The sequence below is a fragment of the Cygnus atratus genome, chromosome 7, assembly GCF_013377495.2.
Source record: "Cygnus atratus isolate AKBS03 ecotype Queensland, Australia chromosome 7, CAtr_DNAZoo_HiC_assembly, whole genome shotgun sequence".
Classification (NCBI taxonomy): domain Eukaryota; kingdom Metazoa; phylum Chordata; class Aves; order Anseriformes; family Anatidae; genus Cygnus; species Cygnus atratus.
The window spans coordinates 10,611,878-10,633,669 of NC_066368.1; the positions used below are offsets into that span (position 1 = coordinate 10,611,878).

The 21,792-nt window shown below is 40.3% G+C and overlaps 1 protein-coding gene across 1 annotated transcript in view; it reads right to left on the bottom strand.

Annotated features, from left to right (window-relative positions):
- SHOC2 (SHOC2 leucine rich repeat scaffold protein) overlaps positions 1-21,792 on the bottom strand; it is a 65,641-nt gene that overhangs the window by 8,379 nt on the left and 35,470 nt on the right. Inside the window, exons 3-5 of the mRNA XM_035547814.2 lie at positions 16,501-16,638; positions 4,149-4,279; positions 483-671 (exon numbers count right to left, since the gene is read on the bottom strand). Of these exons, the coding sequence (XP_035403707.1) occupies positions 483-671; positions 4,149-4,279; positions 16,501-16,638 (458 nt within the window). The remainder of the gene's footprint in view (positions 1-482; positions 672-4,148; positions 4,280-16,500; positions 16,639-21,792) is intronic.

Here is a 21,792-nt window from a genome sequence, read left to right on the forward strand (position 1 = left end):
ACCCATTTATTGAAAAATATCATCTCTTTTCCCTGGTTCTCTTCACACTCTGTTCTCTACGTGTTCATAGCACAGATTTAAAGGTCCTTTTTCCTGCATGTTCTGAAACTACTGCAAACATCCTCCAAACTTAGGTTTTGAAAGAAAACATCTTAAAAACATTACTTAATTTTGTTTTAAATAAGTTGCAATACATGCTCACATCTTATTTGATTATTAGAAAACTTTGCAGCCCACTTTGTTACTGTTCAAACTCCAGCAAACGTGACAAAAGATTAACTACCAAAACTAAAGACAACTCAATAACATTTTGACAGTACATTTTTAAACCAATCCAGAATGGTTTCAATGTCTAACAGCAGCAGTGCCCACTTGAGCATGATAAATTCATTCCTTAAATCGTTAGGCTTGCCAGAATTCAGGGAATAGGGAACAGTGCTCCTCATTGATTTTACAAACAGCAGCATGTTTCTGTGCCTCACCTTCATGTTCAGCTTACTTAATACTTTAGCTCTAGAGAAAATTCCAAAGGGGATTTTATTGATGCGGTTGTGCTCCATATTGAGAGAGTAGATTGTGGAGAACTGGGACGGGCCACCCACAGGATAGGACTGGAAGCAGTTCCTGGCCAGCGTTAAACTAGTCAGTTTGACAAGGCTGGATAAAAGACCCTGCAGAGAGAAGAAAACCACCCGGGAACTTAGGACAGATTTATTTGAATACAGCTCTTTTCCTTCACGGGTCTAATTAGAAATGCTTCCCCCCGAAGTCTATCCCCCAAATACATGTTGCAACACACAGAGCAGGGTTAAATTTGATAAAACTTCCATCAGCAGCAATCTCCCCTCACAGTCATCAACCTTTACGTTATTTCCCCCGTTTTCCTTATACATGGATATATACAAAAAAGCAAAGACGCCACATTTGAAAGCACAAGTTGAGTAGGTTTTGCAACACTTTTATCCTCAGAAAGGAATTTTTCAGTCACACCTTGCTACCACTTGGGCAACTCTGAAGCCCACAGGCAGCAGGCCCAGCCAGCAGCATGCCCCCATCAGACGTCCTGGCTCTGGGGGATGCACAGCCCACGGCGCTGAGCCGCAGATCGCTTAGCTCTGAGCTCTGCTCTCAACTCAGAGCGGGGCCCAAAGAGGTACCAACTGCACACGCTGCTCTTCAAACAGGTATTAGATACCACCTTTGGAAATTGCTTTGAAAATCCCTTTTTTTTTTCTCCTATTTCCAAAATATTCCTAAATAGTTATTACTCCACCTTTTTCTTCGTCCCTCTTCAGAAAGGAACAGCTAAACTGGAGCTAACCAGTTGGCAATGGTTGCCCGTTGAGTGCACAGCCTCATCGTACCCCTCCTCACCAGCTAAGCTGACTCCGAAATCTCAGCAGCACGAACCACAGGGTTTACCCGCTAGTTACACGCCAAGCACGTTGCTGGAACCACGGGGATAAATAATGAGAGCTAAATTACTGCTGAAAGCGTCACCTTTGCTTATTACCTTGCCAACTTGAATTCAGCCCTATTTGCTTAAGTATTGCAGGAATCGGAGATTTATGTGTGGCATTACGTACCATAAATAATGCAACATCAGCAATCAGGAAAGAGCGGTAACAAGATAATGATTCCGACCGTACTTCTAGTGCCAGTCTTTCTGGATGGCGATTACAGTGCTACATGCACCATTAAAACTTTAAGAACATGTTTTTGCTGCCTTCCCCAGGAAAGCTTTGCTCAGTTTTCTCTTCTAAACTCTTTACTAACATTGCTGTAAGTAAAACAGGATTAAATAGGGAATTGTCTACATGTCACGGCTAAAATTTTTAAGCATCAAAATACAATTCTGGGGGCATCTCAGTAAGCATCATTAAAGCAAGTTTCCCCCTGCAGACAAAATAATGGATCTATAAATCAGTATTAGTCATTAAAACCTTATCATTTACTAATACAACCTTTGAGTAGGAAATACTGCTTCTAGCTATACTTTATTTAACTGATACTCTTTGTGCTAGGGTTAGACAGTCCCTGAGCTCTGTTACAGAAACACTTTATGGCTTCAAATGCATCTTGGCATTTCCTAAAGCCATTTTTTCAAGTCTGCATCCATACAAAAAATATTAAAAATGTTAGCTAATATACTCTAATAGCCTAGAGTAATTAAACACATTTGAAGGGAAGCAAGAGAGCTTTGGCAGTACAAAAAGAGCAATGCTCTTATGTCTGTGAAAACTGTGGCAGTGCTGCCTTTTCCCAACCCACCCTTTTAAGATAAAATATTTATTAGGCATTGTGTCAGCAGCCTCAGCTATGTTTTGAAATTCCTAAGTTTCTTCAACAAATACAGTTCTTTGTATTATAGCAAGGAATGCTTTATTTTAAGCTGATTACAGTATAAATGATACACTTCTGCAAGGTAGCTGCTTAGGTGGTAACAAATTATTGGCAAATACGTGAAGAAGTCAGCACAGTCTCAAATAGTTTTGTATTAGGATTGAACATATTTTAAAAACAAGCAATCATCTTCACATTATCTTTTTGTAATTACACCATAGTTGCTTTTATAATATGTCTGGGTGGGAAGGGCTAGCTTAGTTCTCATTTTAAAAGCAGCCTGGTGGCTTTCACTCAGTGGCATTTCCTTAAATGATAGTTTTATCCAAACATTTATTAAATTCTTTGTCTTCAGTCTATCATTGCTGAGTTTAAAAATTTATCTGAAAGAAAAAGGTCATGACATTTTGTTACTATGAATAATTTGCCTAACTCCAAATTTAATTATAAATGTATTTGTTTTTTTTCCTTGTATGTATAGTTTTTATATACCTCTTTGATGCTAGTGATTTATAGAAATCTCTCTTTTTTTTCAGCTTAGGAAAGCAGTTTGGACCACCATTAAAACAGAATAGAATGTAAACTCTATGCTTTGTCTTGCAGCTTTAATCTCCAAACAATTCTAAATCAATGGAAGAAACATCCAAGATAAGAATAAATCACATCAGATTTTTTTCTGTTGTCCAAGCAATTCTGCCCAGGCACTAACGCTTCAATTCAAACGTTTCCTCTAAATGTTTACTAGCACCAAAAGCATGCAGTCAAGCATCTTACTATCTGCTGCCCTGATAAATCAGTCTCAAGAAATTATGAAAAGGAAAAAAAAATCAGGATGAAATGTATAACCCAGCAGTATAAATAGTTTGAAAGTATGCAGACACCAAAACTGTATTGAAAAAATGGTCTGTAACCAAGTACCACACCTATCCAGGACTGTGAAACTGAAGGCCAATGAGGCGAGTTTCAGGGAATTTCTGAGAAGGAGTACAGCCAAATATAAAGATGCACTGGGGACTAGGACTTGTGTCTCCACCTCAGCGTTAACAAAGCACTCCATTCAGGAAACGTGTTGCTTGAAGAGACTGAAAAGGTGACTCCAGAACTTCTAACAATGAACTTTTTCTTTGCTCCCACACTAAGCTTGAAGCAAGAGACCAGGGTAAAACAACCAAGTGCAACAACTATGAAAAGAAAAGCATGAAAACCGATTCTCTTCCCTGTTCTGTGATCCTTGCAGAGTCGCTGGAAACTGAAACATTATGCAAATTTTTATTTTTTTGTAACTTATGAAAGGTGCATCAATGAGTAGCTGGATGATACCCCATCAGTGCCAACAGCATATGGTTTTCCATGTTAAAATGAGAATGCTAAAGCCAAGTAAGTAGCTGTAAGACACTTTATTCACTCTCTTAAAGGTCATTCTTGCCTCAATTAGGGATAGTTATCCTTTTTTCTTTTTTTCTACTTCTACTTCTTCCACGAAACACCTCTTACACAGCTCAAATGATGGGAACCTGGGCTCCTTAGTTAAGGTTTCCTGAAGAGACTCAGGACAGCCAATTCAACCACATGTACTGCTCCTACTCCTGACGGAAGTTGTGTGACATAGGCATATCTAACTACTATAGAAGAACTTAACACGTACAGAATTGCAGTATTTCATGTTACACATGTAGATTAAAACAAAGGGTATTCCTCAGAGTTGCGAGGCAAAATGAAATGATTTGACATGTTGCAAATCCTCTACAAAACAAAGACGCCTTACAACGTATTCCCTCCCAAACCCACTCCCCTCTAACTCTCACCTCTGGTAAAGTAGAGATGTTGTTGTTCTCCAGATTCAGTTCATCAAGTTCACTGCATTTTGCTAAAGACTTCGGAATTGCTGACAGCCTATTGTACCTCAGGCCAAGACGACTTAGACTGGACAGATTTCCTAGAGGGAGGAAACAGTTATTAATACATCATTATATTAACACCAAGGAACAGAAAATGGTTTGGCTTCTGATTCTTCTGTAGTCTCACACTTTACACTTCAAACTTTTCACAGGGTGAAATGGAGCTGTCATCCCTGAACACAACACTCACAGCTTACCGTGCTTTCCAATGCTGACATCAACAATGCAGGAGAAGTAATTGTACATGCCACACATTATTCTTAACTTGTACATGATACAGTAAGCAACGAAAGGAAAGCCTACATCCTATTGGAGAAGTATTCCATCCTGATCTTTCTACCAAAGAACTCTGTCATTTTCAATATCCCCAAAATAACTTCTGTTTTTCAAAAAAATGTACACACAGCATCACTGAATGCCATGACTCATATTACCAGAATTTGGGCATACTTCACACAGCTTAGGTTCTGGCAAAACAATTTCCTCTACAGGGGGCGAAGGGGGTGGGGAAAAACCACACAACACCAAGACTTTACTATCCTCCAAAAGCAACACAGTCTTAAAAAGTGATGATGGGAAAAAAAAACATCTTCCAAGTTTTTCAAATGATACTGAGGGAAAAGTCTGGGAGAAGTCTGCAAAAATCTGGACGACAGTGCTTTAAAAATATTTCCCAATATTGCCAGGCTGACAGTCCCACCTGATCTGTATTTCTGTCTAAAGAAAAAACCTTGAGAAGCTTGCATCTTGAAAATTTCCTATGTGAAGATCCTTTTAGCTCCAACCTTTAACAGATAACAAGCACTCAAGGCCAAAATCAAGTGCTTAAGGATGTCTTTGACCTATACAGTCCTGGGGCATTTGGTACTCTCCTGCAGGTAATAAGGCACGGAACTTCTCTAAGAAGTCATCTGACAAATAGTATAAAGAACAGTGCAAAGCCTTCTGTCTCATCCATGTGTTTAGAAAGCATGTTTGTGCACATGTACGTTTCAGCATCAGAAGCTTAGGAACAAATTCACATGCTTAGTCTTTGCAAAACATTCACTATTTTAGACTGTTTTACATTTTTACAACCACTCGTGGGACAACCTATTTCTTCTGCATATTGAAGTACCAGAAAGATACACTATAAAAGGAAGAGAAGATTCAATTGTAGCAAGAATAACCAAAAATATTTTAAAAATACTAATAAAAAATGAAGGGAGCCTTATATGTATAGTCTGAGCAATTACTCATGCACTGAAGGACATATTAATATCTACACATATGAACTTCTACAAAGGTTATCAGAACACAGCAAATGAAGAAGCAAATTAGCGTATGAAATGTGCTTGGAAGCAAGAGATGAATCTAAAAAAGAAATGGAGAATGAAAATTAATAGGAATAGCATAGTGAAATTCACTAGACAGAGGAAAAGTCTGAGCAAAGGAAATGGCAAAATACCTCTTCCTTGAACTCTCTGGACTGGTCAAAATATACTGTTAAGAATTGACCCTAAATCATTGAGCAGCTAGACTGGGAGCGTACCTAACAAAAACTGAAAACTGGAAATGCTGAATGATTCACTGTAGTTATTAAAAAGGAGATTCATAAGAACAGTGAGAGGCAAAAGTCCAAAAAAGCTTTCCACAGAAAAAAAACGTCCAGGTCTTACAAATCAAGAAAGAAAAGATGACAAATTTTCAGTGTGTTATCTACTGTCTAGCTAACAAGCTTAGCAACAAATTTCACTTGGTATTGTCAATAACAAAACAAAAGTTTAAACAACAGGTAGCCACCTGGAGCTGCTTCACTAACACCATCTCCCACTGGGATTTTTATAAGTGCTTTCTTTCTGAGCAAGTCTACAGTTTACTTTGACAGAAGCAGCGAAATAAGTCTTCCCCCTTAACCAAAAAAGGCATTTAAAATCCAGGGCTATCAATATTGCTCTCTGATGCACAAACTGTCATATTTTGGTTTTAAATCCTACAGCACATATACACACACTAAGCAGAATACGTAAGACCTGCTTTGAACCTACAATCCACTAGTATCAAAATGCGCATTCATGGGCAAAGCAGCTATTTCATGCCATACTCGGCAAGATCTGTCCATACAGGACACCGGCCTCGCTCCACAGGACGCACATCCTATTGCAAAGCACCACGATCATTAGGATTCGCTGCTCTACGACGAACAAAGCACACCCTGCTTGTGTTTCTCTGAATTAGTATTTAACACTTTACTTACAAAACAAGCGATACACTTTACACAACATAAGATACTAATTTATTTTTTTCCACTACTTAAACCTTGAGCTGGATGCTGATCTTGATTTTTCGGGCACTCTCAAGGAGAACAAAGAGGGCCTGGCTCGAGCAGACAGCGTGATGCCAACTGTTGCTTAGCAATACAACGTCGCTACGCCGATTCCAGATTGCGAGCACAGGTTGGATGGCTATGGCTCCATTCCCACCAGCAACGTGGCATTTGAGAAAAACAAAACAAGGCAGCCGTTACAGAGAGTCAAATTATGCCTTAATTTTCCAGGAGAGTACGATACACATTGGTTGTCTTCATAGCGTTGTCAGAAAGGAGGCATAAGTAGCAGCTCTCAATACAATTTTTATCATGAATAGCATTTCTCAAATAAACTTTTGTTTTCTCTTTTGCAGAAATCTTTCTCCTCCACAGGAGAGGCATACCACAGGAAAAACAGAACACGCATCCTACGTGTCCTACCTTTTCGTGACTGTTTTACGCAGCACAGCAATAATACGGTTAGCTCTTCCTGGGAATGGCAACACAAGCAGCATGATTTCAACTGGAGCTTCATCTCCAGCACCTCTCCTGCTCCTGGAAAGGCTGTCCTGCACCCACCGACCCAGTCAGCACAGGCCACCTTCTGATTTCAAGCCAGTTTTATGGCCAACTCATCGCCATTTTGTCTTGTGTCAACAAGACTCAGGTATCTTTTCATCCTCTTCAGCGTTCGTATTCATGCCTCACTGTGAACGTATCATAGTCGGCAGCCCCGATCGGCTTTTATTTTGGTAAGACTTGGCTTGTCCAGCATAGTCTTCTCTTCACAGAACAGGATGATCCTTATAGCTCTTCCCTCTGCTCAAGATGTTAAAACTTCTCCCCATGCTTTTTTTTTTTTCCCCCCAAAAGGGAAGCCTACATTCTTCAAAACGAGGGTCAGATTTATTAATTTATTTACTTATGCGTGTGCGCGCCATCAGGAAGTTTTGTCACCATACGTTTGCTTTTGCTGCCCCGAGCCGCAGCGATACCGCCAACCAGCAGCTGTCGGGGGGGGCCCGGAGGGGGCAGTGCCAAAGGCCCGCAGGCCCCGCAGCACGGCCTGCTGCCATCTTCCTCACCCCGCTCCCCAGCCACCTCACCGTCCCCGTGCTCCCCTACCTCTCCTCCAGTTTAGCTACCGGTTTGTGATATGGCACCACATTAAGCCCTCAACTGGCACGCTGTCAGGCCGAATCTACCGCGCCAGAAGTGAGGCGCGGAAGGTACCAGCTGATCACGATCAGTTCGGGCAGTCAGACAATCAGGATCATCTGCGGCTGTACTTTTGCCACCAAAACCATACCTCTGTGGTTCCTCTCCAACAGCCCCTTGCAGGCAGGGTGACTCAGAAGATGCAGCACTAGATGTTCACAAATGTGACAGTTTGATAACCACAACTGAAAAGCAGCTACTGGCAGAAAAAGCAACAACTAAAAACCCTTCCAAGAGTTTTTCTTAGGAAGCCCATTCCAAAAAAAGAGCTCATAAACTCAATCACCTCGTTCATAGGTAATTCTCAACATCATACTAAAGCCGACCTAAGCCCTGAACTCATGCCAGGCACAAGGAAGTCACTGTACAATTGTCTTAGCTCGACTGTTTGCATGAACAGTCACTCTTAGGAGTCACTTTTCACACAGCCACCTTTGTAGCAATTGCTTCAGTCATATTTTATTACAGGCAAGACGTACCGACACCCATCAGCAGGCTTCACCTCGCCCGGCGTGACACCCATCTCGCTGCACTCAGTTCTGAAGCGCCCTGAGCGCTCCCGGTCACCTCGCTGAGGAGAATACGGGTCTCTCTTAATTTACACAGAAATTAATTAAAAGTCACTTGGAAGCACGTAAATCTAAAACCATTAAATTAAATCCTGCTACTACAAATGGGACTCCAGTTTAAATTAAATTCTTTATTAAAGATACCTCACAAACGTTAAAGAAAAAAAACCCAGTGCAAGCTACTCCCCAAAAGAAGGGAAGACTGAAATAAAGCGGAAAACCATGCTCACCTAAACACGCTTTTCAGAAAGACCACTTGAAGCAGTTCTCTAATTAGGAGCAACATCTCTTCCTTGAATATTTCAAAATCAAGAGAAATGCGATCCAAAGCATTAAATAATAGAAAGAAATCCAAATTCCTATTTCAAAGTCTTACCAGCACCATCTAAAGGGGGTGACAAATGCTCTTTTTTCTGAGATTCATCACACCTCTTTCTCCCTTCTTCAGTTAAAATAATCCTTCAAATTCACTATCCTTAGATGAAGGGTCATTATTTACTGCAAAATATTACTGTATCATTACTAAAACATGGAGCAATTAGTCTGATTTACGCAACTTAGTTCATCAAGCTAGTTTGCCAGTTGCTTTTTCCTAAAAATACCGGAAACATACTGATCAACTTAAAATATGTTTGCTAGAGAAAATCCTATTGCAGATAGCATTAACATGCAAATTTAACTAAAAGAGCTGCGCACATCAAAAACCCTTCCCTTAAAGATTGTGATAAGTATACATGAACTTCAGCATGGAACAGATAATCACAAGACTGAACTACAAACATGGCTCACGAGTATTTTTGATGATCTAGCTTTGATAAATATTCTTAGATTTCGATTTGACTAAACTCTGCATGCTATAAGTAGCAACCAAAGAACTTACTTTACATTACTATACATTATTTCATACATACATACATTATTTTCATACATACATTATTTTCCATACATATTTCAACTCACTTAAATCACTAAGGAATTTTCTTCTAAGGGAGATAAATTATTTTGCCCACAAAAGGTACCAGATGTCATTGATTAGCCTTAAAACACCGCATATCCTTAATGCTGTATAAAATAACAAAGATGACAATACGGAAGAAGAAGTCACAAGAGGTTCAAAAAAAAATAAATTAAAAATTAAAAAAAAATTAATTAAAAAATAAATTTAAAAATATATTAAAGAATAATTATAAAACCCGAAGAAGGTAAGACCAAGGGCCTTAAGAATTTAAAACTTTAAAGGAGAGACCAGGCAAACTAGATGTGGCCAACTATGGATAGAAATTAAACACTGTTCAAACATTTCAGCAGTGCTCATAGCCTAAAATAGCCGTAAGGCAAACTACAAGTCGCCTATATCACACTTTGTGCTTAGTACGTATTAATTTTTCCAGATGTCAGCCATACTCCATGACAATTGTTGAACAGTTTCACAGATTTTTTTAGGTGAAAGGAGCTGTTGACATGTTGACATCATTGTCATTGACAATCTAACCTCTTGTCAGAAAGGAAAAGATTTCCCCTGGTAGGTGTGGAGTAAAATGAAAGGCTTTAGATAAACCATTTTGATCTTCACTTGCACTCCTGAAGCACAAACCATGCCTACGGACATCCAGCACTGCTAGAGAGAGAAGCCACTGGCCAGGCAAGCCATCCTGAACATGATCTCAGTAAGCATGCTGCAGAGGAAAGCAGAACAAAATCCTACAGTCATTTCTCATCCGATGCTCATCTGAGATGTTTCGCACTCCTCTGCCTAATCACTGATGTTTCAGGAGAACTGCGGATGGGAACAGAAAGGTGATCTGGAGGACAAGGGGAGGCAACAAATCAGAAAAACTATAGAAAAGAAACCCCTCCTGATTAGTGCTACCAACTGCCAAAGCCAAAGCATGAAATGCAATCATAACAACAATTCAAACAATTGCAAGTTTTACTTGCAATCTCTGGATATTACTGCCTTAATAACAAAATTATTCAAACTTTTCTTTCTGACCACCAATATACCTCTTGATGCATCAGGCCAGTGTAGGAGACAGATTCAGACTCTCCAATTACGAGGTCAATAGCGCCCACCATTTTTTGTTCTGCTCAAACCAAAGTGCATTATGCTTCTTATGCAACTCTCCGGAGAAATTCTCCTTGAGAAATTCTCCAGTAAGATGTTAATCTATTAAAAATCTATCATCACTTTAAAATGAATCTCTACAACTCTTATCAAGTTAAATGCCATTTGAAGAGAGCAGAGATTCCTCTATTTTCAATCTAACAGTATCAACTAAAGACGGGTTTCCTTCATTATTTCAGGGAGACGAAAGCATGACCCCTACTTGTTTTTCCAACTGTGATTCAAGACCAAAATCATTGCAGAGTACATGTGTGAAATATGTAAGATGCTGGCAAAAACTGAGTGGCAGAGGCTAACGTATCTGACATGTACCATACACAACACCTGTGCAAGGCAAGAGAGCACAAACAAGAGCGACGTGTTTCTGAAACCGTCTCTAAGCCATGAAAATTCAACTTCCTTTAACATGTGTTCATCAAAATGCACTTAGCTAAGAGACCTGCTTGCCTTGATTCCTTTGAATCACTCTTCCTTCCTGCCTGCTTCTTACATATAAGATTATGGGCCTTTTCTTCCTACAGTATACAAATCACCCTGAAAATGCTGAGCTGCAGTTATAACGCATCTCTCCATACCGGTCTCCGCATCTCATTACCGTGTGATGGTATGCACATTCGCTAAAATAAACAGTCCCCATCCTAGTCTCACCAGAAAGAATATCCAACCAAAATACAAAATAAGAAGTATTTTCATAAATACAGATCAAATCAATAAACTCAGAATTAATAAGCCAATAGAAGCAGGCCTAATTTTTACAGAAGAATACATGTGTATCTAATTATATACCAGGCTTGCACTGAAGATTATTTATTGAAACAAAAACGGAAATTATAATTAGCTGAAAATGATATGAAAATGATACAAAAACACTTGACTGCAACAGTCAAAAGCAACAGTTGGGACTTGCTCTGGATTATCAGTGAAATTGTTACATTTTTCTCAATTCATGTTTCATACGACAACACAAAGCACCTGAAATTTATTTCACTCATTTTTTCTTTGGCAGTCTTACTTTCCTTTTCAACTGAATACTAAAAACATTTATATAGATCTTGAATTTCACAAAAAAGTTGATCACCAAGAACAACATATACCTAACTCACAAGTATCTTCTCTCCGGAAAGAAAAGCTCAACAGCCAACACCAAGAGAAGCAGCTAAGGAAAGGGAAAGCACACCCTGAAACTTCCCCTGGAGCCTGGGGAAGATTCAACAACGTGTGGCTCGCAAACTTCCTGGAGTTAGCAGCAACTGATAGTTTTCTTCTGTGGGACTGTCATGCCGTCCTGGGAGCCCGCGAGCTTTCAGCACCCACAACAAGCTGTGCAAACGCTGACACCTAAGCGTTACCCACCCATCGCAGTAAGGGCGGGCTGCTTTTAGTCCTTTGGGGGCTGGCGACTCACAGCTTTGCTCCATACCCTCCAGTTCAGCCCCCAGGAGGCAGTGAGCAGGCACTTCCCACCTTCGTGCCACCCAGGATTTTGGGACAGTTTCACTGCTTTGTATTTACTAAATCTAGAAGCGAAGACGACACGACTTCATCCCTTTATGAGAACACCCTGAAAACCAACAAAGGTTTGTAATAACCTGAAAACTGAAAGAGAAGAGTGGGAGCCGCTGCTTTCGAGGAGGTAGAGAAAAGGCAAGCTTATTGTGATCGCCAAATAGGAACAGAATCTAATTTAAATGCTCCATTAACAGCACAGTCCAAGAACAATAAGTGCTGACCAGATCTCTCCTCTCCTTTTGAGACTGGAAATGGGCTTTATCCTGAAAGCACTGAACGAGTAGACCCCGCCTGACCAAAGCACTACGTGTACATGCTCCAATGTTCAGGACATGAAGATTGCCATCCAAGCTGGTGCCTATCCTCTGCTCCACCAGGATGGCAAGAAATGGAAGCGATCAGCTGCGCAGTTCCCGAGCAGCAGCCCTGCCACCAAGGGCTGGCGGTGCTCGCCTGCTTCTCATCAAGACCAGAAGTTTCAGACTGAGACTTCTCCAGCTTTTGCTAAGCCTGCAGTACTTTAAAAACTAAATAAAGTAGTTTCACTTTTCTATAGAAATATCTTTATGAGGAATTCTAGGGACCTAAAGGTGTCACAGCAACAAGTCGTACATCCCGAGCTGCATGAGCTGTGCTGCTCTGTTCCCAGGTTTTATCAACCACGTGCACAAAAGCAGAGCAGCGCTCTGAAGGTAAAGCAGCTAGCAGCACAGTTTGTAGCTCGATGTCAACAACAAAAGCAGCAAAGCTTCTCCCCCGAGTATTTGCTTTCGTGAAAGTTGTGATTTCAGCTCTGAGCTCTTCTGTCGTAGCGAAGGGCACGAATTCTAGGCTTTGAATATGCCTCTCATTCTCCTAACCGTATTTTAGGAACAGTGCCATGTCAGACACTGGAAAGTGTATCCAGTGACAGAATTTTTTGTGCTTTTAAAGCATCATTTTGGAACATTTACAACTGACTATTCTTTTTCGTATTAAAATGTCTGTTGCCTTAAATGTCTATGAATATGCCACATTTGACTATAATCAAGCTGCACACGTAAACACATGGAAGTGGAAAATTACAAAACAGTTGAAGAATCTGGTTCTTTAAAAGCAGAAATTCAACAGAAACAAAATTACATTCTCAAACAAGCATTTCTGAGCTTTTAAACAAGAAATTGCAAACATTTATACGGAATGCTATAATAAAGTCTTCAAAAAGAGCGAACGCTCACAACGTGGTATGTGCAGCACAACACTTTCTAAGCTAGTTTAATCCAATGGTCACCTAACAGAAACACTTTCTTCTACCCCAAATTTGTTATCTCAAAAGTCCAATTATTAATTTTGATAATTCACTTCCCTATATATTTTTTCGATAATCCCTCTTATTAGTGCACCAGGTACTTATGCAGAGATAAACCCCTGAAAGTAAAACCAGGTTTTAATTCCCACCCCAACCCCCCCCAGAAAACACCCAGGGCAGGGGGGCAATCTGCAACTAAAGCACGAAGAAGCTAAGATCCCACTATGATTTTGACTCTAGGACTTGAAACTCTTGGAATGTGCTAAGCTGCTCCACAAAGCTCATTTTTCTTGCAGGAAGTGACCTAATATACAAAGTACTTTACAATTTTCAATCAACAGAGATACAGATATGAATGTATTAAGCCAATATCTGTAAAGCAAGACATTAGGTCACTTCCTGACAACTAATATCTAAAATTGACATTTGCTACTGCAAGAAGGCGTGCTTATGAAGCGTTAGTTGAACCGAGAACTTTGTATTTTTACAGAGTGGATATATTGGCTCTGCTACCTCTGATGCATAATCCCCTCCCGGCCACTCCCCTGCGTGTCACCCTTCGGCGTCCCTGCCTTCCAACGCCGCCTCGGTTCAGGAGGCACTGGTAGTTAGAAAAACAGCTTCTTAGTAGTATTAGCTTTTTATTTTTTTTTATTGGCAGGTCCAGGAATCTTTCTGTGGTAAAACCAAAACTTGGTTAGACAGAGCAACAGTAAACGTAAGCATTTTCCAAGTTTGTTTGTTTGTTTTTCACTTTCTTTTCTGTTGGGGTGTCTGTTTGGGGGGGGGAAGGAGAAGTAGAAAACGAAAGGGGCTGCTGGTTTTTCAAAGCAGCTTGACAAAAACATCCCTCACGAGCAAAACCAGGCCTCCATCAGAAGGGTGTCAGCGGGGGAGGAGGGGACAGATCTGGCAGTAATGGAAAGTCTCTTCCACAACAGGAGGATTGTAGTGCGTTAAATATTTATAACGAGCAAACGTGTTTGGTCTTTTTTGTACCAAACGTGCGACCCCCACGCTGCTTCGAGTAAATTAGGGGAACACTGACAGTGCTTCTATACCAAGCATGCCAAAACCTGGCAGAGGGAAGGCGCTGCAAGACATGGCAGCTATGCCCAGCGCCAGGCAGGCATCGGCGGGCGAGGGAAGAGGCAGGAACCGGCGAGAGCGGCCGAGAGGCTGGGCAGGGTGTCCTGCAGCCCAGCCCCTGCATCTCGGGGCCAGGAGACGGCCTCGGTGTTTTTCTCAGTACTCAAATTCTCTCGCTGAACAATCCTAACCGCAAAGTAAGCTGTAATCTAAAAATCAAGCCACAACTTGCTTTAATGTTGAACCAAAACTGTGATGACTAAGAATTAAAGCCAATGCTGCTGAACTGGCTACGGCTGCCTTTTCTGTAACATGCATAAATGTAGGTTGATCATTATCATTTAAGTTGGAGCTCAACTTTTTTGCCTTAAGTTTCCAGTTCTGGCCATTTGTGAGCTACACTTTATGCGACACAACTACTGATCTCTGGTTTTCAGTTTTCACTTAAATGTGGTGCTCAGCTACTAGACACATTCATCAGCACAAACGACAGGGATTTTCCAGTGGAACAAAAGCTTAACCAGTGCGAAGTTAAAGGCAGAAGAGTGCACTGTAATTATTCATCTGTCTTTGGTGGTTTGTTGAGCTACACAGCGCTGATCTTCAGCTCCGATAAGCAGTGTAAAGAGACATCTGTGTGCATTTAAAAATAAATGACTTCAAAACACTGTAAAAACAATGCAATGGGAAAACAAAACAAAGAAAACATGAAGAAATCCAGTTTGACCAGGTATAAACTCAATGCAAGCAACCTACCTTTACAGTAACTTCCTAGAGAAATAGAAGAGTCCAAACTGTCTTGATTGCATAGTCAGCAATCTCCTATCTATCACGAATGGCTTAACAGCTTAAGTAACTCTGCGTCTCTCACACCCAAGGACCTTTCCTTGTAAAGCAAGGAAGCTCAATGACTGCCAACCACTACACAACTCGGTACATCTTTGGCACCATCCAGTACAATGGAAACCAACTTGCCTAAAGACTTTTTTCCCTAATTAACAGCTTATCCAGAGAACTCTCTTCCTAAATATGAAATTTACAGTACATGTAAATTTTTATTTAAAACAGTTTTCAGTAAGATTTACAAAACAGCTGTAGAAATAAAGGCTGTGCTTACAAACTGTGTAAGTTAGATGCAAATTCCAGATGGAAAGAGATCTCCAGAGTTTAAAAATACCATCAAACCAGGAAGGAAATTTAGCTAGAGTGGATAGTTCATCAATGTAAACTCCGCTCAAGTCAAACTTTCTAATCAAAAAGCCACAGCAACTACACACAACAATTTACTGCTAAAAGAAAAGCTGGAGTGTTTTTAAGTGGTTCTTCACTCTTCTGTTCATTCACTTCACTACGCATTAAAGAACATTAAACACTGCCTAAGTGATAACGTATATTCTTTTGAGTATGTTGTGGTGACAAAGAAGGGCTTAAAATCATGATGGCCTTGTTTTTTTGTCTTTTTTTTCTTGTCTTTTTAAAATCACAGCATGCATCTTTTTCTGCCATCTGTTTAAAACAGATTAAATTAAATAAGAGAATCTCCTACACGAGATTCTGAAACTGACCAAAAAGCCTCCCAGCCTCAGTTCACAAACCCTCTGTATTTCATTGCATTACAGAATAATTACTTTGTTGACTTGAAAAGTTTTTTTTTTAAAAATCTATTTTAATATTCTACCCAAAAGCATAAAGTAAACAGAATTCATTGAAAACATTTACCTTTTTGGTTTTATTTTCTTTTAGCCAAGGGTGTTAGTTAAAACTATCTGTCCAAGTATTTATCTTCAGCTAATACTCTTTTAGCCTTTTATTCCTTTACATGCTTAATTTCATTACAGAATGGACAAACAAGCTGCAAATACTTAGTCATGCTCACAGAACACCTTAAATCGGAGTTAGAAGTGAAGGATTTTTTTCTATATAAAACTCTCCTTCTCATACAATGCTGCACAGACTCTGTGACACAGCTAAATTTAATAACATAATTCCAAAAACTAGAAACTACATTTAAAGTAAGATGCACAGTTTGCTTCTAATCTCAATGATGAAGTTGCCTTGAGCAGAACACCAGTCATTCCACAGCTGCCAACCAAGCACTTATTCGTAAATTTGCTCCTCTTAATGAACATTTTGAAATAGTGATTTGTTTTCCCTTCCCCAGCCTCCTTACATACCTATGGTTTCTGGCAGGTCCAAGAGCTCATTGTGCTGCAAGTCAAGGTTGGTGATCTGCGTGCAACTTCCAATCTCTTCTGGAAGGTGTTCAAGCTGATTGTGCGCTACATCCAGCGTTATGAGGTTACACAGCTCACCTAGAAGTACACAAGAAAATTAAAACATCAAGTTCTTTAATGTACAGGTCTGGAGAGATTTTTCATGATGATCTGAAATATATATATTGCTACTCTAATATTATAAATACAAACTAAGGCCTTAGAGCATCATAATTTTAATCAGTAAGATTTAAAATCTGATTGACAATTTTTTTAAAACTTGGATAAAGCTTTTTATAGATTCTCTAAAGAAATCTTATTTATTGATTTTCTTCTAGCACTTCAAGCTGTGGAATTTGAGGAGTACAAAATCCATTCCTCACACTTGTTTCATGCTGACCAGAAGTTTAAAACCTCATGGAGTAAGTGGATTGTATTGAATTATGAGAAACCAAGATCTGCTTTTATAGCATAAATTATGTTCAGGCACAAAATGAATGCTTAAGAGACATCAAAATTATTTGGCTGACACCCTACAAAACTCATCCAAAGTCCAGCGGAATGTTATTTTTATTCATTTTTAGTCATCAAGAATAGGCAACATATCATAAGAAGACTGTAAAAACTATTTATACAGATTATGATATAATATATATGTAAGCACAGGTATTGCCAATAAAAGTTTGAAATAAAAGACTCATCTGTTAAGCCTTAAAAAGGATAAAAGGATTGTACTTGCTTAGAGTTAAGAGCAGCTTTACTGCTGCTCTGTTTCATTCCTGACTCTTATGTACCAACTGAAGAGCACAACTAGGCACAGTTCTCTCTGTGCAGTAGTTCCACCTATTTTAACAACAAACGCTGCATTCTGAGCAATAGGTCACTGGGTTTGCTTGAGAAAACGTGCATGCATGCATGAACGCAGGTACCAGGTACACGTGCTCATATTTTTTGGATCTAATGGAGGTGAAATTAATGTAAATGATTTGAACAGCTTCAACTCTATCCAGTAAAGGTCACTGTATTTGTGTATCAGAGCATCACTCAGTGAGTAACAAATTTGGAAAAGAAGCAAATTCCTTTTGAGGGATGACTGTCTATTTTTAAGCTTCAGTATTGTATCTTTGACATGATCCTTTAGGGATTTTCCCACAGGCTTGGCTTGGGCAAGTTCTGATGCGTAGACCGTCTATATATTACATCATCAGCGGATCACAAATAATTTATTAAATTGTAATATATTTATGAACTCAAGACTCTATCTGAGCTGCAGGTGGCACAAACTCTTATTAAGGATCAGAAAACAGTTGTGAAAATCCAGCCAAAAAAAGTCTATGTAAAAGTGACCCTGTTTTCAGCATTTATTGACACACATTGGGATGTTTTTCCTTGAAAATAGGCACATGAAAATGTAATGCTTAAGCACCACCTCCATGACTGTGTGTGCTCACCTCTCAAGTCAGCATTCAAGTGTATTTCAGGCAACCACAGAGTCAATATCCAATCATGCTGCATAAACCACATGATTCAATGCCATTAATAGGCAGAAGAAAGCAAACTTAAGAAGAAGGCTGAGCAAGAGTTAATGTTCTGTGGTAGAAGCATCTGCTTGATATTCATGAAAACAAGTGGGCAAAGTGTAGAAGGCAGTAGAAAGAGGAGAAAAAGCTAGAGGAAGACTTCATTCTCCCTTTAAACAAACGAAAGAAAAAAGAACCCCATATTATCTTTAATAATAAAACCCTAGAATTTTGATAGCACTTTCGGTCAGCATTTTTCACCTCACGACTGCTGAAGTTCAGTCCTGACAATCTTGTTTTCATTTCTTTTTCCCTGCATACCTAAACCAATGACGTCAAACTCAATGTGGCACAAATTTCATTTCATCACATTGATTTCTCATTTACTTGACTCTTCCCACTCTACATCTGCTAAAGTTGAGGAAAGAGTTGGATTTCTGCAGTACCATTTGCTGCATTTCCCTTTTGCACCTGCTGAAAACTTTGACAACAACAAGATACGTGTTGCCACAAACATCTCAGAGCTAATTCTGGGAAAAAGAAAAAAAAAAAAGAAAGAAGCTCAGGTTTATGTAGCCAGTCAAGCAAAAGTTAAAGCCCTATCATGAAGTACAGTGACTTAAGGGAAACAATTTCAAGTGATACTATTCAGTATCTCCCATTCAGCTTTTAGTTCACATTGCTCTGTAAGGAATCTTGCTCTTGGATGTAATAATACTTGTGGTCTGACAGCAGCTCACCAAAATGTCCTTCCTAGCCTAAAGGCAAAAGGAGAGGGGAGGGGAAGTGAAATTCTTTCAATACTTTAATGTGGATTGTTGAGGCACAACACCGAGACCCTGCAAGTCAACAGAAAACACGCAAGGTATACTTATCCTGCTGTTCTCCAGGGCAAAGAAAAAAATTCTTCCATCAGATACGCTTCTCATAACAAAGGGAAAAACATTTGGATAACGTTGTGGGGGCTCACCTCCAGGCACAAAGAGGAAGCCCAGTGGGGCTGTGACGCTTCCCATGGGATGCGAGGAAGAGCACCTGGGGCCTGCAAGCCTTACCGCGGGATCTTCAGGGAGGGAAAGCAGAGGAGTCAGTGCGCTTTGAGAAGAATAACCATGGGAAGAGTGGAATTGGGAAACCAAGGGGTCCGATCCTTAATAAACCAATGCTGGCCAGGCCCTGTGCCTGATGAGGCCAACGCGGCCTGCCTCTCATCAGCCTCTGCTTCTAACGCCTCCCGGGCACGGGGCCCGCGGCCTGCATGTGCTGAGGGGCGAGCTCCAGCCTCAGCGCCGCCAGCACGGCCCGGCCTCCGCGTGTGAGGGCAGGGGCTGTCAAAAATCAAAAAGTTTTCCTGAAGGAAAGGTTTGCACAGGTACAAAAAGAAAAATGGCTAATGAGTGAGGAACTCATGGTGGTGTTCATATTGAAGACCACCCCAGCTAGAAACGTGCTGCCCACAGCTGGAGATAAGTCTTACCTGGTCCACAGAATCAGTTCACCAGCGAAGGTCAGACACCAGAGACCACTGGAGGAGGGCTGGCAGTACTTTAGGGAAAAGCTAATCACAGGTAAAGTGAAGGAAGCCGTTTTTTCACCACAGGTAATGGCCAAAATTTTCATCTCGAGGTAGTGAGCAAGAAATTCTTTACAAACTGCTCCCAACTGCACTGCAGAGATGAGCAACCTCAGGACAATCAGAAAACAAACCAGGAAGATCTGGGGGGTTGGAGTTGGATTTATATATCTTTTTAAACACTATTGCTCTGCAATCTACACATAAAAGGCTATTGAAACCCAAAATCTGCCAAGAAAGCGGACAGAAATTGCATGTACTAGCAGGCTTGGTAATAGGAAATTTTAAAGTAGAAGTAATGTCCATATGAAATACATAAAACAGCTTCTCCATAAACAGAAGGCTTAATTATGTATTTTTTTTTAAATCTTACATTTTAAAAGTGCCTACAAGACAAAAATGTCGGACAATTCACATGTACTTTTCAGAGAAAATAGTTCTTGAAGATACCCAACTACTTTCTAGTTAAAAACATCGCTAAAAATACAGCAAAGTACACTGCTCAAAAAAAAAAAAAAGAAAAAAATGTGAGAGGAACGATTACTTGACTGCTGTTGAGAGGTACACAGAGACTAAATGGTATGGAATGACAGAGCTAAATGTGCGTGCTGGAAAAACACAGGGTTACGAGGAGACTGGTGTCTTCCACACGCTGCGGCAGAGTTACAGTCCCATTACACGGCCAACCTGGGAAGCCTGTCATGACAAGAGGGCCAGGCTACGTGCTCTGACTTACGTAACTGAAAATTCCTCTTGGCCATTTAAAAACAGCACACAGCTACATTAAAACAATATTAAAGGCTTCACAAATTAACAGTAATATAGGGAGATAGCATAGGTCAGCATCAAAAGGGCTGTGGTGTCTCCCACCACAAATTCTCTCGGTGGGCAACTCTCTTGGATGGCAAGGAGAATTTGCAATACAACCTGTTTTCCTCTGGATTAACTCTATGCCTGCCCATGCTTAAGCAGATTGAAAATTGTGAAATCCTTCACAACATGACAGATCCTGGGCCAGATGACACAGCAGGAGGATAAAGACTCCTACAGAAAGCGCGAGGAAGAGGAGAATGCAAACAGAAGTGGAACTTGACTCCGGTGCGTCAGCACTCTGGTTGCAATCTAATTTGTAAAGAACAATTATCTGAAATCAGCAACGCTGTGAACAAACTTCAAGTATTTCCCACAATCATAACATTCACCTCTCACTAGGTTCCCTGATGGGAGGGGAAGCAACCCTTTTTGTTTTTTTTTTTTAGCCTGTCTATAAAGGTATTTGAGGTAAGAGCTCTGATTTCAGTAAAAAAAAAAAAAACTGCAATTTCAGAACCTTATCCCTGGACACAAGGGTTGAGTACATCATTGTAACAGACAGGATGATTTTTTTGCTGTGTATCACCAACAGTTAGAAATGAGCTATTTTGAATTATTACTGACAAAATATAGCCTATACAGAAGAGTTACAGAGTAAAAAGAAAGAAATCTTAATATGGTTCCAAATTACTTATGTATCACAATTACAATATTCATATAAATAAATAAGCACAGTGCAATATGTAAAATTTGCAGGGTGTAAAACAGAAGCTAGTTATGGGAACCGCTCAATCACGCAGAAGGCTAAGCGCACTGAAAAGACTAAAAATCAAGCCTAAAACAAGCTTCAACAAGACAACAGCAAAACCACTTTTTGTTACTTTCAGTTATAAACAATGAAGGAATACAAATAAAAACGTGTTCAGACAACCTTTTAAACATATGACACAGGCAGAAGAAACAGCCTCAGTGAGGGCTGCAGACAGGGACGGAGACGGGCACGTAACTCAGCAGCGGGAAGCTCGTGGAGCTGGGGGAAGGCAAGCGCAGCCTTGCAGCCCCATGAAGCCGAGCAGCCTCGGAGCAGCCTCGGAGGACTGGGGTTCTGGAGAGGCTGAGCCTGGGGTCACATCTTGGCCCCCATGCCTTTTGAGGGAGGAACAGCAGCGTGCACAAATAATAAAGGCTAACCACACACCGCTGCGTTAGCGAGGGCAGGCTCTACTCAGCGCTTATGAAGTACTCCAGCAGTTAAAATAACTGCAGCATTGATATTAAAAAAATGCTGGACTTCTAACAAGCTGTCAGCATTCACTGGAATACCATCAGGACATCATCCCAGTAAGC